The sequence below is a fragment of the Alosa pseudoharengus genome, unplaced genomic scaffold (genome assembly GCF_046254945.1).
Source record: "Alosa pseudoharengus isolate Yale_2024_CS ecotype anadromous, Long Island Sound unplaced genomic scaffold, YU_APseudo_1.1 YU_APseudo_1.1_scf_1, whole genome shotgun sequence".
Classification (NCBI taxonomy): domain Eukaryota; kingdom Metazoa; phylum Chordata; class Actinopteri; order Clupeiformes; family Clupeidae; genus Alosa; species Alosa pseudoharengus.
In genome coordinates this window covers 1,760,871-1,784,538 of record NW_027468564.1, presented here as the reverse complement: position 1 = coordinate 1,784,538, position 23,668 = coordinate 1,760,871, and the positions used below count along the sequence as shown (strand labels likewise).

The following is a 23,668-nucleotide window of genomic DNA, read 5'->3' as shown; positions in this document are numbered from 1 at the left end:
GGATTATAGGCTTAAAATATTTTACTGCTAAGATTGTTCAATTAACAGATATTGTTATACACCCCAAAACCAAAAAAGGACTGAAATATAGCCTGTCCGTATGGGATTTAAGGCATATAAACTAGTGCAGACCAATCACACAAGCTCTGAGAACTTGGCATGTTTATAGTCAGGAAGTTGCTTTACCTACTAGAAAAGACTGGATGTGAATATCTTGATGTATGGAATGAATAGAGACATGTAAACACATACCTACCACATGCAAAAAATGAATATCTATGCAGAATGTTTTCATTTACTTTGTGGCTGCTTTACCAGGGATTATCATAGAACCACATATGATGGCTTGTTGGAAAGGTGGGGTTGTACTCAATCCAACAATACCAAATATGTAAATATAGTATGAAAAATTAGGGTGTTCTGTCACTCAATGCAGGCTATGAGGTGTCCAAAATGAAAGAAAACGGAACACTGGCAAAATACAGTCTCAAATCCAAATCACATTATCAGTGGTGAGAAGAATGTTGAGAAATTCATTGTTACTGCAAGGTAAGTGCTGATCTACTGCTTACTTCACCCCTAAGTAGCTAAACAGTTAATTGTAGAAACTACTATCCCTAGCTAAGAAAGTACTTAGTCCTCTGACTAATGTTGCATGTGTAATTCAACTTGATTTGCATTTCAATGACAATTCTGAAATGTATATACTTTTTCCTTTTCACTAGTCTCTTGAATTATGGAGAATTATTGGAGAATTATCTTGAATTATGGAGAATTATTGGATCCAAAGCCTATGAGAAACATTTTGAAAAGGGCAAGAAAAAAGATCCCTATGTCCAAAACCCCACAGTAGAAGGCCTCCAACGCATACTTACCCTTGCTCAGGAGAGAGAGAGATGGTGATAAAACTCTGGCTCCATATACAGATGATATTTCCTCCAAAATCAAAGTTTCATATCATGTATCATGTAGAGTGAACTACTGTAAGACAAAAATCAGTGAGCAGCAGCAAGTTGCAAATGTTGAGAGCAGGGCTTTGAACCGTTTTTTTTCCCAAATCGGTTCGTTCCGAACAGAAACGGAATTATAACGTTTCCGGTTATGAGTTCCACCTATAAATTGATGTTCCCGAACCGGTTAGAACAAAAAAATACTGTTCCCGGAACGGTTAATTTAGTTCCTGTCAGCTGTTTAATGCTATAGAATTATGTCACATCTTTCTCATCCAGCTTAAACCAAATGTAATAATATTACAACCATTATTACATAATAATAATTATATTATTATTAATAATAATAATTAAATAGGCCTACAATTATTTCAAATGTGTAGTTTATTGTTAAAAGAGAAAATTTCCACACAAACGTAACGACATTATTAAGACACGTGGTTATGCCACTCGGGCAACAACAAATTGCAACTGTCGCGGGGGAAAGGCCATCCAGTAGGCCTAATGTTCGCTAGTCCATCGTTAACGTGGAATCGACAAATATAGCTATTGATATTGTGTTTGGAATGAGCGTTTTAATTTAACGATGGATCGTAATTTACCTCTTATTTAAGATGTGGAGTGGAGACTTTGTAATCCACCGCTCTCTCTCCATTCAGTCAGCGAATGTCTGATGTGATGTCATACAGGAAGTGAACCTCAGCCGTCATGGTAACGTGCGCAGGAAAATAATTACTTTTTCTTGCAACGAAAACTTTGAGGAACGAAATAAAACCGGTATTAACCGGTTACCATTATTTTAAATAAGTGTTCCTGTTCCAGAACATAAAAAATAATAACGTTTCCAGTTTCGTTTCTGTTCCCTGTAAAATACAAAAAGTTCCCGGTTTTCGTTTTCGTTCCTTGAACCGGTTCAAAGCCCTGGTTGAGAGTGAGAGCACATCTGCACCAAGAAGGCTGAGTAGGGTTGAAACAACATCATTTCAAATACTGAGAGATTGTTTCATTTGTGGGAAGGCCAGCTCTAAACCAGAACCTCTGACAGCAATTTCGACTGGTTGAGAGCCGACTAACATTTTAGTCAGAGGGCTAAGTCCTTTCTTAGCTAGGGAAAGTAGTTTCTACAACTAACTGTTTAGCTACTTAGGGATGAAGTAAGCAGTGCAGGCTCTACTGTCCACTGCTGGTCTGGACAGACAAAAGCTAACAATATTATTTTCCATTATTCAGTAATGACTTGACCAAAACAAAATTCAAGTGAATATAAATATTTTAATATAGGTGTTCCATCCCAATGTTAACCTGATTTAATTGGATCTGTGTTCCATATGAATTGTTTAATACTGGGACATATGAAATGTATCACTATTAAATGTAAGAGCAGCACTTACCGTATGTAACTTACCTTCAGGGCTCGAATTACGTGAGGGAGCCGAGCTCCCTTAGAGTGAGGACTGGCTCCCATGAAAACAACATAGTCAAAAATCTGAGGGGGTCTCTCATATCTGAAGGTGCCTGGCATTGTAATTTAATCTTAAACAACGCTCATTATCCATCCCTGTGTGATCTCTTAGGCTACCAGGGAGGCCTATTTGGGGGTGCTGAAGCCACCCTAAAATGATCAAATGTATATCTCATGAACGCGTCACTCAATACAGGGTAAACCATAAGAATAAACAGCAGACCTTACCGGACACAACAATATGAAACATTCTTCTCTGCAGTAAGCCGTTCCCGAGTTTTCCAATTGCAACAAATTTCTACAACTTTGAGCTGAAATTCTAATGTTATAGCCCAAAATAAGGAACTTGGTTTCCATATCAAAGAATCAAAAGTTGATCATGACATGCACAGATCAACTGAGCTTTGGATAGATATTTCTACCATCATGCTACAGGTGACATGAATGTAACAATCATGTTTCCTTGTCATATAGGCTGCCATAAGTATGATCACATCTGAAAGTAATTGTAGGTGGATTTAATTACTTGACAAAAACACAGCAGACTTCGGCAGAATTCCAGAGATCCAAGGTTCAGGCTTTACTTTACAATAACGCGCGTCAAGGGAGAATACAGCTTTCAGCTCGGAAGCTTCAACTTTAATTCTAACTACTACCGGAGGAGTCTGGCCTTTTATGCTCAATTTGCAAGGGTGTGGTTCAAGAAGATGTCATAGGTACAACGTCCTGTGATTGGCTCTCTCTTCCCGCCGTTCAGTCAGCCACACCCAGACACACCTACACAGACCTATTTGCTATTAACATATTTAGGCAGGCTCCTCAGGTAGAAATGTTATAAAAGATGTTCTAAACATTCTTACACTTAATTCATTGTATTCTTTGTACTAAGACTATAAAAATGATACCAAATATGAATACATTTACAGTTAATAACACAAACATATAATTCAGCTAAGGTTTAGCCCATGGTCTTTGGGCTTTTCTCAATACAAAGTACGCTAAAGAACGGTCTCCCGTTCTTGAAAGTTCGAACTTGAAAAGTTAAGATCGTGAGTCCAGACTCTGGAGAACGCGAGGACACAGGACGCTCAATTTGCAGTTTGAGACAGCAGCGTTCTTGCCAACGGCAGCTTCTCTCGGAACAGTTCGGGAGTCTAGTCATTTACCTATTGCTCTATTGGTCTACCCAGTATTTCTGACATTTACAATAAAATATATAATTCACCAGCTTGTTTAAGTTTGTTTCTCGTTGATTTTTTTTTATTAAATATTTTAAATAACAATATATTCACTTGCCGATGGCGGGAACAACGTTTGAAGTTCGCAGTTTAAGTGACAGTTATGATTAACGTTAGTTGTGAAGCCTGTAGGCTAGCCTACCGTTTATAGCCTATACATGGATCGGATTATAGCAGCAATTATGATAGGTAGCCTAGGCCTATTATGTATCAATGCTGCCATTTCTCTTATGTGAGTGTCACGGCTGAGCTGACGTAATGCATTGTGGAATCTTCAAGCCACCAAGTCACCACCCGATGCATCCTTGATAAAAGCAACGATTCGAGAACACTTCCGGGAATTTTATGCGTTCTTGAATAAATGCGAACTTGTGAATTGGAACAGTACTTCGGCGGTGATTGATGACGTTTCAGAACTATTTTCAAGTTCATGAGAACACAAGTATAGAAAAGAACGCATATTGAGAAAAGCCCTTTGTCTATTCCAAAGACAGAACAAAGGGCTTGTGGAACAGGCCAAAAGGTGCCCAGTAGGGAACATTTCACACCTACATCTGCATTGAGTACATCAAAGCAAGAAAGACAGAATGCACTTTCTATGTAAATGGAGCTAAGCCTCCAGTTCGTCTGGAGCAAGAAAAGGGTCATAAAATAATTCCCATCACATCATACTTTCACAGATCATGGGTAGCCTATACTGTCTTGAAAACATATATATATATAGCATAATAGATTACCTTTACAATGACCAAAGAGCTTAATAGTAAAATTACACACTGAAAATTGCCTAGGCCTCAAAGAACTAATATATAATTTATCTGGTTAAAAAGGGTCATAACTTAGTTATGTGCAATTGTTTAGGTTTGAATTGTTTGAGAGCACTGATGCTACAGTAGAGGAAGGGCGGAGAGAGAAGGCAGTGTGTAATTTCTCAATCTGTATATCTGCTTTTAGAATTCCATGATATTCTGCAACTTTCACATCCAGTCAGTGATGGCTCAACAGAGGATTATTGTGCAAGTCTAGTCAGTGTCTCAAAGAACTAATATACACTGCTCAAAAAAATAAAGGGAACACTTGTTCATAGGAGTATATCATCAAGTCAGTCACACTTGTGGGATATTGATCTGGCCAGTTATGCAACAGAGGTGGTTGTGAATCAGGTTCACCTGCTTTGATGTCAACGAAATTTACTACAGGTGTACTAGAGGGCCAACTATGAGACGACCCCCAAAACAGGAATGGTTTTACAGGTGGTGGCAACTGGTAATTTGTCCATCTTTATCCTTCTTGACTGATTTTTCACTAGTGTTCCATTTGGATAGTGTCAGTGTTACTACTGGTAGCATACGCCAGTATCTGGAGCCTACAGAGGTTGCACAGGTAGTCCAACTCCTCCAGAATGGCACACCAATATGTTCCATTGGCAGAAAGATTGCTGTGTCTCCCGGCGTAGTCTCAAGAGCATGGAAGAGATTCCAGGAGACAGGCAGTTGCTCTAGGAGAGCAGGGCAGGGTGGTAGAAGGTCCTTAACCCAGTAGCAGGACCAGTATCTGCTCCTTTATGCAAGGAGGAACAGTAGGAGCCCTGCTAGAGCCCTACAGAATGACCTCCAGCAGGTCACTGGTGTGAATGTATCTGGCCATGAAGGTGGCCTGAGGGCCTCTAGAGGGACCTGTGCTCACTGCCCAGCACCGTGGAGCTCAATTGCCATTTACCATAGAATACATATAATATATTTATTGACAAACCCATAAATTATGACCCATAATACAGCCTACTTCAATGATTGTGTGAATTGATCTGTAGCTATCCTCTGCCTATGGTTCCAGCCTATCTGAGACGGTGGTCTGGTTCAAATGAGTTGCGTTATGAAATTGAGAATGACACTCCGACTAAATCGTTTAGTCTATTTCTTTGTATTGTGAAATTGAAATGAAATATGGACTATTGCAATCAATAAAATTAATTAAAAGGAATCCATTTCTATGAAAAATCTCTCAGCTGTGTGCATGTGTCGAGTTATAGCCTAGGCCCGTGCACATACTGCGCAAAAGCATCACTCGCGCCTAGGTTATTTAATTGTATCGCCTTGGGATGTGCCAACTTTTTATGAGATAGAGAGACCCCCTTAAAGACAAAAAGATTATTCGAGCCCTGCTTACCTTGCAGTAACAATGAATTTGTCAACATTCTTCTCACCACTGATAATGTGATTTAGCCTGACGAGCCAGACCCACATTACAATGTCCGAGTGTTACACAGTCCGAGGTGCGGGATAATCAGTTGTCTTTCAAATTCCCTCTGCACGCAATAGGACCGCAATAGGATATTTGTTTTCAAGTAGCAGGGAATTCAAGCCAAACCGTTGCAACTCTGCCATCAATCATTATGTTAAACCCAACAAACGACTCTATACACGAGTTCAATGCCAGATTAAGTTTCGATTTCTGGAGCTCACATTGTCAACGGAGAGTTGCTAGACTAGCCCTGGCAGCAAATGTAATTAGCTGCCGCTAGGGGCGCGTCTAGATTCTAGGCTAAATGTGATTTGGATTTGAGACTGTATTTTGCCAGTGTTCCATTTTCTTTCATTTTGGACACCTCATACATTGAGTGACAGAACACCCTGATTCATCATACTATATTTACACATTTGGTATTGTTGGATTCAGAACAACCCTACCTTTCCCATAAGCCATCATATGTGTTTCTATGATAATCCCTGGTAAAACAGCTACAAAGTAAATGAAAACATTCTGCATAGATATTCATTTTTTGCATGTCCGCTTATTTTAGGTATGTGTTTACATGTCTCTATTCATTCCATACATCAAGATATTCACATCCAGTCTTTTCTAGAAGGTAAAGCAACTTCCTGACTATAAACATGCCAAGTTCTCAGAGCTTGTGTGATTGATCTGCACTAGTTTATATGCCTTAACTCCCATACGGACAGGCTATATTTTAGTCCTTTTTTGGTTTGGGGGTGTATAACAATATCTGTTAATTTAACAATCTTAGCAGTAAAATATTTTTAGCCAATAATCCATTTCATATATGGGAGACCTTAGAGATGAGGAAAAACATTGTTGGGTTTAGTTCTACCTCCGGTAGGGGTATCTCAAAAACTAAAGCCCTTTCTGACCATTTGTCACTAGCCTATATGAACTGGAGTTCATCTCCTTGGAAATGACAATCGATTTTACCTCACCACAATGTAAAATAATAATTGATTTAAATAGAGAATTATCTTGCTAACTATCCTTGGTAACTAACCAAGGTCCATTTTACTAGCCTCAGTGGGTAAGTAGCTGGTAAGTAGCCGGTAATTAAAACATGTATGAAGACGTGACATGAGCTATGAAAGAACAAAACACGTTAATACATGAAGGTTGTAAAATAGCACATTTTCAACAAGCTGCGTCTGCTAGCAACTTACATTTACCCATGCCGTCAGCAGCAAAGGCTTAATCTATCTAGCGTTTTGTCATTAACACTTGCTTGAGAAGTTGAAGTCTTTCTCCATCTCCGTTGCTTCTAAATTCTAATGGTTTAAAATGGTACGGTCCATAATAGGGGTGTCTGAAATCGCTTTACATAAAATGTCTCCTAGTGAAAATAGGAGTTGACTTGTATTGTAGCCAACTGTAATGGTATTTTTTCACAATATCAGAAAAATTATCTGATATTTCTGTCTCTTTGGGGGGTACTGGGTCTTCATTGGGGGGTATAGTACCCCCCAGTACCCCCTGTAATTCGAACTATGCTCCCTGTCTGTGTGACTACAGATATATGAAATGTCAGCTGGTGAGCCCGGCGACATTTTGTGATTGATGTCACAGGTGGGCTAGTTGAAACTTTCAACTTCTGTCAGAAAAAGACGTTGAGATTGGTGTAGCAACGTAGCGTAGGCTGTTGTTAAAGTTAGCGATATTGGACAGAAATAGACATAACAAGTTCATTTGATGAAGAATACGTGCAGTTTGAGCCATCTAGATCGACAAAAGGTGAAGCAAATAGGCATACTTTATCAGTATAGCAAAGGCTAATGTGAATAACTAAATAGTTGAATTAAATGCTCCTAAACTGGGCTGGTGCGTTTTGTCAAGTTCAGAGACAAAAGCAGTGTTTGACATGGTAATGCTGTCTTTTAAGAAACGTTCAGTGGCCTGATCAGTAGGCCTAGTCTGTGTCTACAGGGTTTAACATGTAATGTGAACACTGTTCACACAACTTTATTGGTTGGTTAACACACTAGCACAATGCCACAATCTGTAAGTCAAGTAGCCTATTTAGTAGCCTAGCTGCAGGTTAAAACATTTAAAACCAATTTTACAAATGAAAACCCTACCCAAGTTTATTTATTACCTGGTTTGGTCCAACAAATATTCAGACTTATCTTATTCAGACTTATTCTAGTCTACTATGAAGTGTCCATTAGGCCTATAAAATCTTCAGAAATGTCTGATAACTTCAGGTACAAAGAAATAAAGAAAGAAGCTTTGAAGAAAACTCATGTAGATTACTGAGGAGGAGGGCCAGGCTGAAGCATGTTGCCAAACAGCGCAAGTGGGTCCCTTCACACTTAGGCCCAAGCCAAAAAGAAGAAATAATAAGTATTTTTTTGTAAAAAATTAGTCATTTTCTAGTTTGTTTTCTTTATAAATCTCTGGTTTTAGGCTACTTCATACTCCATGGAAGCTATGCACTATTGGCAACAATGTCACTCGCACTTGTTTTGCTATGAAACGGTCATTTCCCTCTTCGCGCGCCCTTCTCACCTTTTTCACCCCTGACCCGTTTTCATGCCTGTGTCTGACAGGGGGACTATTAATTCTGTATATCGGGAACACTTATGAAGTAGATCAAATTTTACCAAGTTAAATATCCATTAGGTCTATTATCACTGTCAGTGACCAAAGAAAGTAGTACAACAAACAATCGTTAGTTCAGCGTTCGCAACAAGTGGTCTATGGTCCACAGGTGGGCTGTGAAGGTGTTGCTGAGGCATAAAAAAAAAGGTTTGGTTCCTGTTGGTTGTCAGTTAAGGCCATAGTCTGTGGCCTGCATAATTGCTAATAGCCAAGTAAGTATCTAGTAATTTCATATTGATTTAAACTATTTGACTACACTTCTGTTTAATGTCATTACATTGGTGGTGTACGTCTAATTGACTGCCTTCCCCTTTAAGGACGTGAGAGTAGCCTAATGCCTACATTTCTGAGTGGATTGGAAGGCTTGCATCTCACTGTGTTCGGCTACGAGTGTAAATCACTTTTTGCATAGTGCATTACGATATGTGGATGCAATTGGGAATGTCTTTTATGTCATTAGTTAAAATAAATGTTAATAAATGTAAAAACAACTAGAATGAAATCATTCTTGGATCATAGAAGAGGTAAATGTCTTGAAATTTTATTAATTTCTATGATTTTGGTAGCACTACTTAAACTAAGCCCACAAGCTAGCAAACATGACATAAGCTAAAAGGACATATCCAGGTAAATGTTTGCCAATGGGTTGCATAGCCTACTCAAATGTCAGTAAACCAAGTAGGCCTTAATTAACTTACTTTCATAGCCTAGGGTTAGCAACACCAGGTTGAGAGATGCAAGTAAGCAGATCATTAACGTTAGCCTTCTATTTATTGTCATCAAAACTGCAGAGGAACGAACACGTTAGGGCAGTCTTTGGTGTCATACAGAAGGTGCAGAACTAAGTGTGCCATCTGGCTCAATATTCTGCTCGAGGGACTGTTGTGGTAGGTGAAATGTCACAGTGAAACTACGATGATTGGTCAAATTTGCGAAAAATTTGCGGTGTTTGGACAAAATTGCGAGTGCCTTGGTAAGTGACGAAAACTATCGTCTTCGTGAACAGCTGTGCATAGGCTACTTTGTAAAAGAGAGAATACGCTCATCCCTATACATAACGCAAGGGGTAATTAATGTAATTATAGTTCGCCTTTTATTTGTGGATTTATTTAATGTAGCCTAGACTATTTAGTGTTATTTCTTCCCCAAGCTCATAAAATAAATTTGGGTCGCACATAAATTGACAAGGTCGGTCAGAAACCGGAACCTAAGAATTTTTTTTTTATGCCTGATGGCCCCTGATCATTAAATAATGGAGTTTCACTGTTAGAAAGTGCATTTGTTATTCAGAGGTAGTCAGGTTGCTCATTGACTCTAATCTAAGTACAGGATAGACAGTGTCGGGGCTTTTTACTTCATGATTGTCTCCTTCTGAGAACCAGAGGCGCACCTTGTCAACAGGCAAACCAAGCAACTACTTGGAGCCCCGAGCCGCTAGGGGGCCCCCGACCTGGTCTTTAGCGTGTTTGCTGGTGGGACAAGTGAGATTTTCGTCCATAGAGATTGAATGATGTATTTTGCGTGCTCCTGTCCTGTTGTTGTACAAACAGTACATCTGTATGTAGGCCCTATGCTATGGCCTTATAAACAGCGGATCTGTGTTCAAAAGAGTTCAAAGAATCCGCACATATTTTGGCTACTGTGGTAAACGTCAATCGAGGGTGCAGTGATGACGGATCAACATCGGAGTTTGGCATTTAGCCTAGGCTACTCAATTAAGTTATAGTAGGCTAATGCTAATTGGCAGAAAGATTGAACATGGTTTGCTACATCTACGACAGTAAACTTCAGCTAGCTAGCGACAGTTACAACTAGTTAAGCAAGGAGATGGTTAACGTTTCTATGTTTGTATTAGGGCTGTCTGCCATAACATGTTAATCGCGATGCAGTAAGGACCAAGCATAGGCTACGCGTTAATTTTTTAGAACCTGATTGATGCAAAGTGCGTCAAAAAAACATACCCCTTCTTCTTTGTTACATTGCTCCGGAACTGTTCATCGCAGCGAGATGAAACATTTATTGTGTGACAGAGCAGAAGTGGGGCTTTCCAACGAGACTACACACTTATCTGTACGATGAAGTATGGGGGGAAAGAAATTAAATCATCATATTTACAGTCTACTTCTCTGCGTTCACCTGCGCACCCATTACACTCGTTTGAATTACTCGCGAACCTGTGATCGCATAGATATGGCAAGCATATCAGATGAAAGAGGAGATACAGGGCTATCCATTGGTACCATGTATATCGATCCTTCTGGTTTATAAAAACAGACGAAGTGACTGCAAAATAATAACGTCATGTACACAAACCAACGCTGCACACCCATTACTCTCGTTTGAATTACTCACGGACCCGTGATCAGATAGATAGCCTATGCCACGCACGTCAGATGAAAGAGGAGACACGGAGTTATCATTTGATACCACGTACATTCTTCTGGGTTATAAAACAGACGAAGCGACAAGCAAAATAATAACTTCATATAGCTCAACTTACCTCACGTTTTTGTCTGTTTTTGTGGCAAAGCATGTTTATAATCCAATGCTATCTGTGTTTGTTTCTCTGTGGCAAAGCATGTTCATAATCCGGTTTTGATATCCTAGCAAATTCCTGCATGGCATCCAATTCAAGGCTCACATTGCATCCCAATTTGTTCAACAAAGAAACCCCTTTTTTGCCTCTACTTTGTTCATGGCAATGCAGTAAAAAGTTGTTGTAGAGAATCTATGAGTGCATACACCCTATAGGCAGGCAGGCACACACAGGCTAACACGCAAACTCGGGTCAAGTCAGGTCAGATCAGTTCGTGTCACAGATATGTAGCGCAGAAAGGTCATTTTTCATCACTAAATAAAAAAATGCCATTTATTTCTGTAAGGCGCACACCACATATGTCTGTAAATTGCTAAGCCCCAGAGAATCCCTCCACGACCATGGCAATGATATTGCCAGATTCAGGACAGTCTGCTCTACACACACATGTAAGACAAGTCCAGCTTGCAGTGGTGAGATACATGTCAAAATATAAGAATTTTTATAATACGCTTTTTGTATTTTTATTATTTAACATAATAACCTAATGGTGGTATAAGATAATGGTGATAACACTTGTCGGTAGGGCCCCCTTGGAATTTTTGCTTGGGGCCCCCACAGACTCTAGAATCGCCTCTGCTGAGAACTAGAGGGGCCTTGAGGTGTCACCTTGAGACAAATGGATGCCTTTGTATGCGATAAAGACAGCTGGAATTGAGAGTTACTTCATTACTGTTTATCAAGGGAAACGTATACGGCAGCAGTCTATTTTCTGTGGGATAATAAATCACATTGCATTTCACAGGTAGCACAATCAGAAAAACAGCAGTGTTGACATCTGTCAAATGGTACATGTGTGTGTGACATTTTGTTTTTCTTACAGTACCGACCATGCTTCTGTAAGCAAAGCACGACCACGCTTGCTGAGATGTAAGTTTTTATTGTTTATTCAGTATCTGTGATCATTCACACTCACATGTTTGTATGGGTGTCTAATAGCTATGTGTGTGTGTGTTTGCGGGTGTGTTTTGTATTGTTGTGTGTGGTTCTGTGTGTGTGTCTGCGTGTGTGTCTGCGTTTGTGTTGTGGTGTGTGGTGGTTCTCTGTGTGTGTGTGTGTGTGCCTGCGTGTGTGTCTGCGTTTGTGTTGTGGTGTGTGGTGGTTCTCTGTGTGTGTGTGTGTGTGTGTGTGTGTGTGTGTGTGTGTGTGTGTGTGTGTGTGTGTGTGTCTGCGTTTGTGTTGTGGTGTGTGGTGGTTCTCTGTGTGTGTGTGTGTGTGTGTGCCTGCGTGTGTGTCTGCGTTTGTGTTGTGGTGTGTGGTGGTTCTCTGTGTGTGTGTGTGTGTGTGTGTGTGCCTGCGTGTGTGTCTGCGTTTGTGTTGTGGTGTGTGGTGGTTCTCTGTGTGTGTGTGTGTGTGTGTTTGTGTGTGTGTGTGAGTGTGTGTTTGTCACTCCCCATATTCTAATCAGGATGTTCTCATGTTCTCTCCTCTCCTCTTGTCTACAGATGCCTGTGTGTGTTTGTGTTTGTGTTGACGTGGTGTGTGTGCATGCGTGTGTGTGTGTGCTGTGCATTTGTGTGTGTCTCTCTCTCTCTCTCTGCTGTGTGTGTGTGTATTCTCATGTTCTCTCCTCTTGTCTGCAGATGCCTGTGTGTGTGTGTTTGTTTGTGTTGACGTGGTGTGTGTGCTGTGCGTTTGTGTGTCTGTCTCTCTCTCTCACTGCTGTGTGTGTATGGAAAGCTGATTGAGCATTTATTCAGATATCTTGATATCAGGCATAATTGTCATGTACATGTAAGCCATTTTTGTCAACTAGTTAACTAGTGAGCCATGTTTGTGTGAACTAGTTAACTAGTGAGGGCCAAAATATGCACACTAGTGAGCCAAAAGGCTCACTAGTTAACTAGTGAACACGTATTAGCTTCACTAGTTAACTAGGGAGAGCCAGAAATGTCTACTAGTTAACTAGTAAAGGCCAAAATGCATACCAGTCAGCTAGTTGAAGGCTTTTGGGTCTCACTAGTTAACTAGTTGCAAAACACCTCACTAGTTAACTAGTTGCAGTAGGTCAATGTCACTAGTTAACTAGTGAACCATAAATGGCTTACTAGCTAGCTAGGTGATGGCAGCAGGCTCACTAGTTAACTAGTTGATGCATCATTTGTCCAAACTAGTTATCTAGTGAGGTCATAAATGTATACTAGTAAACTAGTTGAAGCCTAAATTCACACTAGTCAGCTAGTGGTGCAGAATTAAAATTAGGAGGCGGTGAACTCTGGAAATTGAGGCTTTCTATTGGCTCCCTATGTCCAAATAGAACATGACAACCAATCACAGTGCTGAATTTCACGAAATCCCGAAATGTCTTGCTCTCTTTCTCTGCCTTGTGTGTGTGTGTGTGGTGTGTGTTATGTTATGTTCTCTCCTCTCTTCTGCAGATGCCTGTGTGTGTTTGTGTTGATTTGGTGTGTGTGTGTGTAGATTCTCATGTTCACTCCTCCTCTTGTCTGCAGATGCCTGTGTTTGTGTGTAGGAGTGTGTGTGTGTGTGTGTATGTATGTATACAGTGTTTCCCACAGAATTGAATTCCATTTGCGGTGGTTGGTTTGCAGAATTAACAGTTTTTATCAAATTGGCACACTGTGGTTATGATGCTAACCAGATTTAAGCACAATTTAGTACAACCTGGAAAATCATTGTGTGGTGATCAATGTTGATATTGTGGTGGGCCGCCACAAATAAGTCAATGTATGGGAAACACTGTGTATGTATGTGATCTCATGTTCTCTCTGCAGATGCCTGTGTGTGTGTGTTTGTGTTGATTTGGTGTGTGTGTGTGTGTTGATGTGTGTGTGTGTGTGTGTGTTCTCATGCTCTCTCCTCTTGTCTGCAAATGCCTGTGTGTGTGTGTGTTGATTTGGTGTGTGTGTGTGTGTAGGAGTGTGTGTGTGTGTTGATGTGTGTATGTGTGTGTGTGTTCTCATGCTCTCTCCTCTCCTCTTGCCTGCATATGCCTGTGTGTGTGTGTGTGTGTGTGTTGATTTGGTGTGTGTGTGTCTGTGTGTGTGTGTGTGTGTTTGTGTTGATTTTGGTGTGTGTGTGTGTGTTCTCATGTTCTCTCCTCTTGTCTGCAGATGCCTGTGTGTGTGTTTGTGTTGATTTGGTGTGTGTGTATGTATGTGTGTGTTCTCATGCTCTCTCCTCTCCTCTTGTTTGCAGATGCCTGTGTGTGTGTGTGTTTGTGTGTTCTCATGTTCTCTCCTCACATTTGCAGATGCCTGCGTGTGTGTTGATTTGGTGTGTGTGTGTGTGTGTGTGTGTTGATGTGTGTATGTATGTGTGTGTTCTCATGCTCTCTCCTCTCCTCTTGCCTGCATATGCCTGTGTGTGTGTGTGTGTGTGTGTGTGTGTGTTTGTGTTGATTTGATGTGTGTGTGTGTGTGTATTCTCATATTTTCTCCTCTCCTTTTGTCTGCAGATACCTGTGTGTGTGTATTTATGTATGTGTGTGTTCTCATGTTCTCTTCTCTTGTTTGTAGATGCCTGTGTGTGTTTGTGTTGATTTGGTGTGTGTGTGTGTGTTCTCATGTTCTCTCATTTGCAGGTGTGTGTGTGTGTTCTCATGTTCTCTCCTCTCATTTGCAGATGCCTGTGTGTGTTTGTGTTGATTTGGTGTGTGTGTATTCTTATATTCTGTCCTGTCATTTGTAGATGCCTGTGTTTGTGTTGATTTTGGTGTGTGTGTGTGTGTGTGTGTGTGTGTGTGTGTGTGTGTGTGTGTTGACATGGTGTGTGTGTGTGTGTGTGTGTGTAAGTATGTGTGTGTTCTCATGTTCTCACCTCTTGTCTCCAGATGCCTGTGATCTCACACTGGACCCAAACACAGCACACAGAAATCTCTCTCTCTCTGAGGGGAACAGAGAGGTGGCATATGTGTATGAGGAGCAGCCGTATCCTGAACACCCAGAGAGATTTGACTCCATGTGGACTCAGGTGTTGTGTAGAGAGGGTCTGACTGGACGCTGCTACTGGGAGGCTGAGTGGATTGGAAGAGTTGGAGCTCTTATATCTGTGGCCTATAAAAGCATCAAGAGGAAAGGGGTTGCCATAATGGGATGTAATGCCAAGTCCTGGAGTCTGTACTGCTCTCCTCACAGTTACTATGTCCTGCACAATAATAAACACACTGACATACCTGCCCCCTCCTCCGACTCCAGAACAGTAGGAGTTTACCTGGACTGGCCGGCCGGCACTCTGTCCTTCTACAGCGTCTCCACTAACACACTCACCCACCTGCACACGTTCCACTCCACATTCACTGAGCCCCTCTATCCAGGGTTTGGGTTTTATTATAGATATACTGGCTCCTCAGTGTCCCTGCGCAAGATCACATGAGCTCGTCCTCCAACAGTACGTCCACATGTCACCCTTTCTCTCTACTCCCCCTCTCTTCTCTTCCACTCTCTCTGTCTCTCATTCCCCTCCCTTCCTCTCTGTCCTCTCACTGGCTCTACTTCCTCTGTTCCTCCCCCTCTCCTCCTCTCCCTTTCCCTCTGTCTCTGTTCTCTTTTCCCCTCTTCCACTCCTCTTTCATTCGCTCTCTGTCCTCCCTTTCCCTGTCACCCTTTCTCTCTATCCTCATTCTCTACTCCCCCTCCCTTCTCTTCTTCTCTTCCTCTCTCTCTGTCTTTCTCTCTCTACCGTCAGTCTCTACTCCCCCTCCCTTCTCTCTACAGCACAGTGTGTGTGTGTGTGTGTGTGTGTGCTCAGTCTCCACTGCTGTGAGCCTGTGTGTGTGTGTGTGTGTGTGTGGTTTGTTTAACACTGCTGTCTATTTAACCAACTGCTAAAATTCAGACTTATTTATCAAATCAAGACATTGCAACATTCCGCAGTAACCATGTAACCGTAGCAACATCCATTGTGGTGCTTAATCTGTGGCCCTGGTAGTTGAGCAGGGCTTGTTACTATGGCAATAGTTCCAGTGGCCGGTTGCACAAAGCACCTTAAGTTTTTTCCCTTAAGTATGACCCTTAAGACTTAATTTCTCCTCAGGTAAGGGATTTACTTAAGGGTGTTGCACAGAATACCTTAAAATGTTTCCTTAGTTAAGGAGAAACGCCAAGGGATTTACTGCACTGAAAGGGATTTTCCGGCATGAAAATTCTATAGTTTCCACGGAGATTGTTCAACAGCTGTAGCCTAGCTAGCTGCCTTTGCCGCGATGCCGTTAGTTAACCTACCGAACACAGTGCTTATATCTTATCATTCATCTTACCTTAATAATATTAGCGGAAATTATCCAGGTAGCTAGTAAAACATGTTATATACATGAACTGAACAATACTAGTTGGCAAGTTAGAAATGATCCTGACTGTCATCAGTGCACCAACGTTTTGCCTAGCGAACCGAACCGAAGCTCATAGGCTAACAAGACATCCACATGAATTGTTAACATTAGCCTACTATACGTAAACCAAACAATAACAATACGGCATGTTTCTGATAGGCCTATTTGACAGAGGAAGCATATTAACAGAGGTTTTATTTTGAATGGTCAAAAGTAGTTAATAAACTTCATTTATCAGCATCAATTCAGTTAATAATATGGTTAAGGTAGAGTCAGATGTCCCTTAGGGTTTTCCCCTTAGTTAGACTACTAAGGTCTTTTATGCAACAGTTTAATAGGGAGGGAGGGAAAGTAATCTCATCGCCATCTAGTGGTTGCGTTCCTAGAGTTTAGTAGCCTGGTAAACCAGACCCTGGAATCTTTCAGATTAAGGGTCTGGCCACGAGTAATGAAAATGGCCCAATTCGAGGGGCGGCACCAAGCATGCATTTGAAACTCTCACTGCACGCAGTTGGATAACGCTACGACCAATCACAACAATTCACGGTGTGACGTATCCAGTTCTTGCAAAGGAACGATTTGAGGGCGATTTTCTGCTCCTCTTTTAGTTGAAAAGCCAAATCTAAATCCTTTATTGTAGCGGCCAAAGCCGTGTCAAACAACTGGTGTTCATCGGTAGCTATCTTGCAATGTTTTCTAGATGATTCCGGACGTCGCAGCACCGTCGTCATCAGTGCAGCTCGCCTTTGTCCCGCCTACACCGATTTGATTGGTCCCTCTCGCTCGAGAGGTAGAAGAAATTTGGATCATTGCTCGTGGCCAGAGTATCTTGCGGGCACAATTCAAATTGTGCTCTCGCGAGAACTCTGGATTTCCAGGGTAAGAATTTAGCGGAGTGGATGGGATTTTTTTTTAGAAAAAATATATCTCGGTGCACACTGGGATCTTAATTTAATGCCTTCCATATGTTAGGCACTGGGGTCACCTCTATTGCTTCAAGTGGTCATACCTTATTTTTAGGATCAGTTGAATTGTTAGAGTTTTTGTCGTAACATGGTGATAATGGACTACAATTGCATGACGTCACAGGTTTGGGCGCTTAATCTTTAACTGATCAATAAGGCAATTTGCTTAACTGGCTTAACATATTTTTGTAATAACGGAACGTGATGTAAACCGCGTGGTGATAACCTTTATGTCTGGATAACTGGTGTTGTGCTTCTACTCACATGAAGAGCTGACAGTAAGTGTTAAGTGTCAATGCTAACCAGGCTAATAAACAAACCATGCTACCGTGAGTAACATCAGAGACTTTCTAATGTGGAGACACAGCACTCAAAAAATACTCCATAGAAATGCATGGGGCTAGTTTGTCACGCCAATATGGCCGTTGTCTACACATATCCCACCCCTTCCTCGGCAAAACGTCGACATGTGAATACATTGAGCTAATCATGTGGTGTGATGTGAATACATTGAGCCAATCATATGGTGTGTTGTGAAGACATTGTGCCAATCATGTGTTGTGATCTCGCCGCTGGAGCAAGATTGGTGTCGTGAAGCCTTGCGCACGCGCAGTTCGACCCAAAGACTGTGCCCGATGAGTGCCCATAAAACGTTGGTATATGGCCGCCGAGTGGAGGGACTTGCCTAAAAGGACTTTGGTAACGTCGAAGGGTAAAGTCACGTGACTTCTTTTGTAGTTCGTTTATGAAACAAAAGGAGCAATTTCGATTTTTTTAAATAAGGCAAAATAGTGTCTGACATTTTCACAGTTAGAAGATTATTACTGTATAGACACTGAAAAATATTTTTGGTGGATAACATCGCTGATTTGGCTTCACAATATTTTTTAAAAAATAGGTCTATGGGACTTGTGAATGTGTGGATTATGAGGATGTTTCAGCAACAATAATATGATGTATTCTGTTCTCCCTAAAATTTAGTTATTTGCTGAATTTCTTTGAAAAATTAATTGCTGATCTGAGGTGTCAGTGTTTCTATATGTGTTTACACAAAAAAAAAAACATGCTTGTTTTTCTGACTTAAAATATGTAAATAAAATGTGTTCCTGACTTTTAAGCTTAAATGTCTAAATAACGATTCTGAAAGGAGATGTGATGAACCTGTTGTCATTTATTTTGTTTCATTGTTTTCTATGCCATAACAAAACAGAATAGCCTATGTGATTTTTTTTTTGATTTTTTTTCCTTTTCTTCAAACTTCCTTTTTCTGTAGTTGGACATGGCATGCATTGACCACCAAGGTCATCTCTATTCAGTGCAACACTGTACTAGATTAGTGTATTGCAGTAGTATAATAACTAGGGCTGTCAAAATAACACATTTATTTCGATTAATTAATTACAGAAATATTAAGGCATTAAAACATATATATATAACGCTGATTAATCACATTTCTTGGTGACATTTGACACAGTGCAGGTTAGGGACTGAAGGAGGCAAACGAGAAAGCGCTGCTTTGACGTTTAGCCTACGTTTTAAAAAGAACGCCCAGACTAATCCTGTTGACAGGACATCAATCTACTATTTCTGCAGTAAGGAATTCCCGTTGCCTACCATGGGAGTTCGTCAAGTCTGTAGTATCACCAGAGAATGTTTAATAGGTAGCCGGGCTCAGCTGGTATCAATCTGGAGGTACGAGTTAGCACACCTCTTGATGATGATAATGCTAGCCGCCAGCCATGTCAGTTACTGCTAACGTAGCCTATTGTTTACTTAGCCTACCCTACCGACTAACTAACTAACCGACAAACTACTACTACCTTACTAAATTGACTACATTTGTTGCACACTTTAAACAAAATGTCTTCAAAATTATGTATGAAGTATGAAGGTGGTTACATTTATTTCCATTCCAATAACTTCACACATTGCATTTCGATTTGCACTTGTAGGCTATGCTGCTTTTTTTGTCTAGTTTTCTTATCCTGGACTGCCACCTACTGGATAGTAAAGGTAACAACAATATCAATCGTTGCAACTTTACAACAAAAGCCAGAAGTCACAGAGCCAACTGGCCAACTGCCCCGTGAGAGGGATTTTATTTTACAGAAAAAGCTTTAAAAAAATAAATAAAAAATAAAAAAAATAGGACACACGTGGCCTGACAGACAGACAGACAGAGGCACTGAATGACTGATATTTCGTCTGATACAATGATTTGCGTTTTTTTTTGCTTTTGAACTTTTAAAAAAGAGATGTGTTGTCACAATTGTTATATTATTTTCCATATATTCCTGTTTATTCCCATGTGAACCTATTCCAGTGGTTTGAAAACTCGAAACATTAAGTCATAATAGGCCTAGCTGAAAATATGAGTTGAGCTAAATGAGCACTTTAACTGTTATCAAAAAGTACAAATAGCAAGTCATCCAACCTTTTAAGTTCTGGAAAATTTTGACTTTTAAGTTAATCAACTATTGCCAATCAATTGCCTCAATTTTACTATTATTCGGGTTTACAGTGTTGAATTGATAGATAGATAGATAGATAGATAGATAGATAGACTTTATTGATCCCCAAGGGGAAATTCAAGATGGTGACATTAATCTCAGTGGAACCTACACAAGAGCCTACCACCACACGGCTATCAATACGCACCCTGAAGGCAGACTCTGAATGCCATATCCAGCCAGTTTACATACACTGCTACAAATAGAGTTAAAGATCAAAACTATTTTTGGTCTATTTGGTATTGCTTTTAGTATTATACTGAAACTCTTTATACTGAAAACAATACCAAGTTTCTGATCTTGATATAAGATTAACAACACTTGGTTAGATTGATTAGCAGTTTTTATGCTACATAGGCTACATACTGCAGGCTCAATGCCAAATTCAGTAGCCTAATATGAGACACATTCTTGCCTCTGGGATACCCGCTCCTAGACATTAGATTGAACTGTTGTGCATAACAACAAACAACACATATGCAGTGTTCACTGAAGAAATTCACATTAAGAAATTATACCATGACTGCTGTTGTGGCATATCTTTGACCAACCAGTTTGTTTCTGTCACTGCCATTTCCTTCTCTACAAAACTAAGATTCCACTTGGCATTTGCCTCCTGATACATTGAAGAATCCTAGAAAATGTTTCTGAATCAATCGCCTTTGACATTCCTGGAAAAAAGTTGAGGATTTAATATGGGAAGCCAAGACGTTATAACACATCCATAACATAGGGTAATGTTATAGGCCAACACATCAGTGAACTTGCAGGTTACTTTGAGAAGCTCTTGTGGCATTCATGGCACAAAGTTTCTCCTTACCGTAGCACCCACAAACTGTCTTGGTCCCCCCTCTGCATTCAATAATAATTTCTCCTCATTTCAAAAAGACTGTAACTAAACTGATCCTGTAAGACATGGTCACCGATGTTCATCCTACCATCGCCTGAAACTTTGGTTGAATCCGTATTGCTTAGGAGCTAATGTTAGGGAGTCACCATGATAGCAAGTTGCTGACTGGTGAAGAGACAGCTAGCAAGCTATCCCCCCTAGCTGCTAGAAAACACAGATAATCCTAAACAAAACATTCTCCCCTACAGAGAAACAAACTGATGTATTTTACAAAATGAATGTAAAACAAATTATGTGAATGGGTTACACAGTTTATTATGAAGCTCTTGTTAGGTCACTGAAGGCAACTGAAAAATGATTGCAAGATCACTAATGGAGAGACAGGGATTGGCCAGAGTGCTGCGTCAATCATATTCAACTGCAGGAAGTGTGAAATTCTGGCCAATCGGTCACTGCTTAATGGGTGGAACTCATCTGGCATCAGGGGCGTAGATTTGCGTGGGGACCGAAGGACGTGTCCCCACCAATGTCAAATTACGACTGAAATGTCCCCACCAATATTCAAGTTGAAATGGGGAAAAAAGCGCTCACATGCGCTACACAAAGAGTTAAATCATTTCTCACTTCAGTGCTGCGGATCATCTCGTACAGATCTTGTAATGTGCAGTAGCCTATAAGGGTAAATCGCGCTGATTTGAAGTTACCTATACTAACTACCAGTGAGCCGCAGTCTCCTGCGCAGCATGCAGCGCTTCATCTTTACTTCACTACAAGCATGAAGTGCGTCCAAATTCACCCATTCTTCTCTGTTGAACTCCTCGAGAAGTAGGCTACTCATCACACATGTGTCACATGAAAGAGCCTTTTCTCAGCTTTTAAACGGTGCTAGCTAGCCACTGTTTGCTGTAATAAACAGTTCGCGAGAAAAATAACTTCAAGAGATTTAATAATTATTCTCTGCGCCCATCTCCACATCCATTCGTCTCGGTGGAATATCGTAGGCCTGCACACTCTTCACGCAACACATGACAAACCATATATCAGAATTCAGCAGACCTTACCGAACACAAAGGTGTAATGCATTCCCGTGTATACTGTAGCTGTTCCAGAGTAATCCGGCTTTGAAATAAATTATAGCAAAATTCAACATGGTCTTTCGGCTGCATTTCTTAAAACTGAGCTGTGCTTACATCGCCTAGATATCTGTAAATATTAGAATCAGAGAATATACAGGCAGCTCATGTTTGTCAATGTAGCCTTAATGATTTCTTTTCACAAAATGCTAAGCATTAGGGGTGTGAATCTCTCATGTAAAAGACGATACGATTCACATCTAGATACATGGGCACGATTCGATACAAGAAAAGATACATGTTCATAAAAAACGATTCAGTACGATTCGATGCGATGCGATTCGATGCAGTTCGATGCAGTTGAAGAATGGAAAGCATTCTGAAAGATTTTTTATCATTTGCTTAAGGTGCACATTAATTTTATATTATCAATTATCATGGTCATGTCAATTAGGCAAAAACAAATGTGTGAATATGATTATCTAAACTGAGGTTTGTATCATATATTGTATTGAAATTAGGGCTGTCAAAATAACTGATTCATTTCGATTAATTAATTTGAGAAAAAATAACTGATTAAAAAAAATAACTCAGATTAATCGATTCCGTATGACCTTTGACCCTGAGCTGTTGTAGTCAGTAACCATTAGACTGTAAAATGAAGAAGAGAGAAGAAAATGTGCTGCCTAGATCATTGATTGGAACATTTACTTTTAAAAAGGTTATATCTGTGGCCTAAAATACCTTGTATGTGAAAAACAACTTCTTCCCGAAGCACTTTTGAATTTATTTCCTCAGCATATTAGGTCATATCATAGATTATTATGGCCATTATTAAAATAATAATAAAAGAGTTTTTGAACTTTAATGTCACTAATGCTGATTATTCAATGATTCATTTGAATTTAAATATTTAAAATACTTTCACAGCAAAAATTACATATGCGATTTATTTAGATTAATTAATCACAGAGTATGTAATTAATTAGATTAATTTTTTTAATCGATTGACAGCCCTAATTGAAATGAAAAAAGAATAGTCTACATTTCAGCCTAACAAAGCAGCCAAATACAACATAAAAATACATTTTTATAGATTTTATAGAGTTATATCTGATTGTTTTCAAGGAGCTGTAGCCTATTGTTGAGGTAAGACAATATCGAAATAAAATAAAACGGTGCTTAAGACAATCTTGGACTTTTCTCATAGCCTACAAGAACAAAATAGGCCTACATATCAATGAACTGGGCCTATTTTGTTCCAAGTCTGAGTGAATATGAACAAAATAATAATAATTTGTAGGCCTACATCGTTTAAGCAGCAAGGGCCAAATTATTCTTTAACATTAAGGAAATCCCTTCATCAAACGTAATGCTACTCTACAGACTATCGTTGCCGTTTAGGAATGCTATAGTAAGTGTTTAATTTCGCGCTGGATTTTGACAAACAAAAGAGTAAAATCTGTCAAACACCGACAGAGTGCGAGTTGTCACGTGCTTAAGTTGCAGTAGATGTATGGGTAATGAAGTCCTTTGTCTACTTTGGGCAATGAGTGTAGCCCAAAATGAACTTCATTACCCACAAATCCGTGCCACGTGTAGTTTCAAAACAGGAAGTGGGATGAACGCGCTGCTTGCAACGTAAATCAGAGTCTGAGCGAGCAGAAAAGGTTATGAACCGATTTGTAACAAGTAAATCGATATAACGACCGGTTCATTTCAGTTTTATTCCGATACGGGGCTTCACATATCGATGTAGCCGTATCTTACACGTTAAAAACGGATACCGATACGTATCGGTTAATCTTTACACCCCTACTAAGCATGCATGTATTTAAGTTTCTTAAAACTGAGCT

General features: G+C 40.1%; 2 protein-coding genes across 2 annotated transcripts in view; both read left to right on the top strand.

The window, feature by feature from the left end:
• The window catches only part of LOC143124083 (uncharacterized), a 72,597-nt gene extending 57,071 nt beyond the window's left edge, over window positions 1-15,526 (top strand). The window contains exons 6-7 of the mRNA XM_076288532.1: window positions 11,948-11,994; window positions 14,918-15,526. Of these exons, the coding sequence (XP_076144647.1) occupies window positions 11,948-11,994; window positions 14,918-15,459 (589 nt within the window). The 3' untranslated portion in view covers window positions 15,460-15,526. The remainder of the gene's footprint in view (window positions 1-11,947; window positions 11,995-14,917) is intronic.
• The window catches only part of LOC143121097 (NACHT, LRR and PYD domains-containing protein 3-like), a 295,171-nt gene that overhangs the window by 109,866 nt on the left and 161,637 nt on the right, over window positions 1-23,668 (top strand). The gene's annotated exons all lie outside the window — the stretch shown is intronic.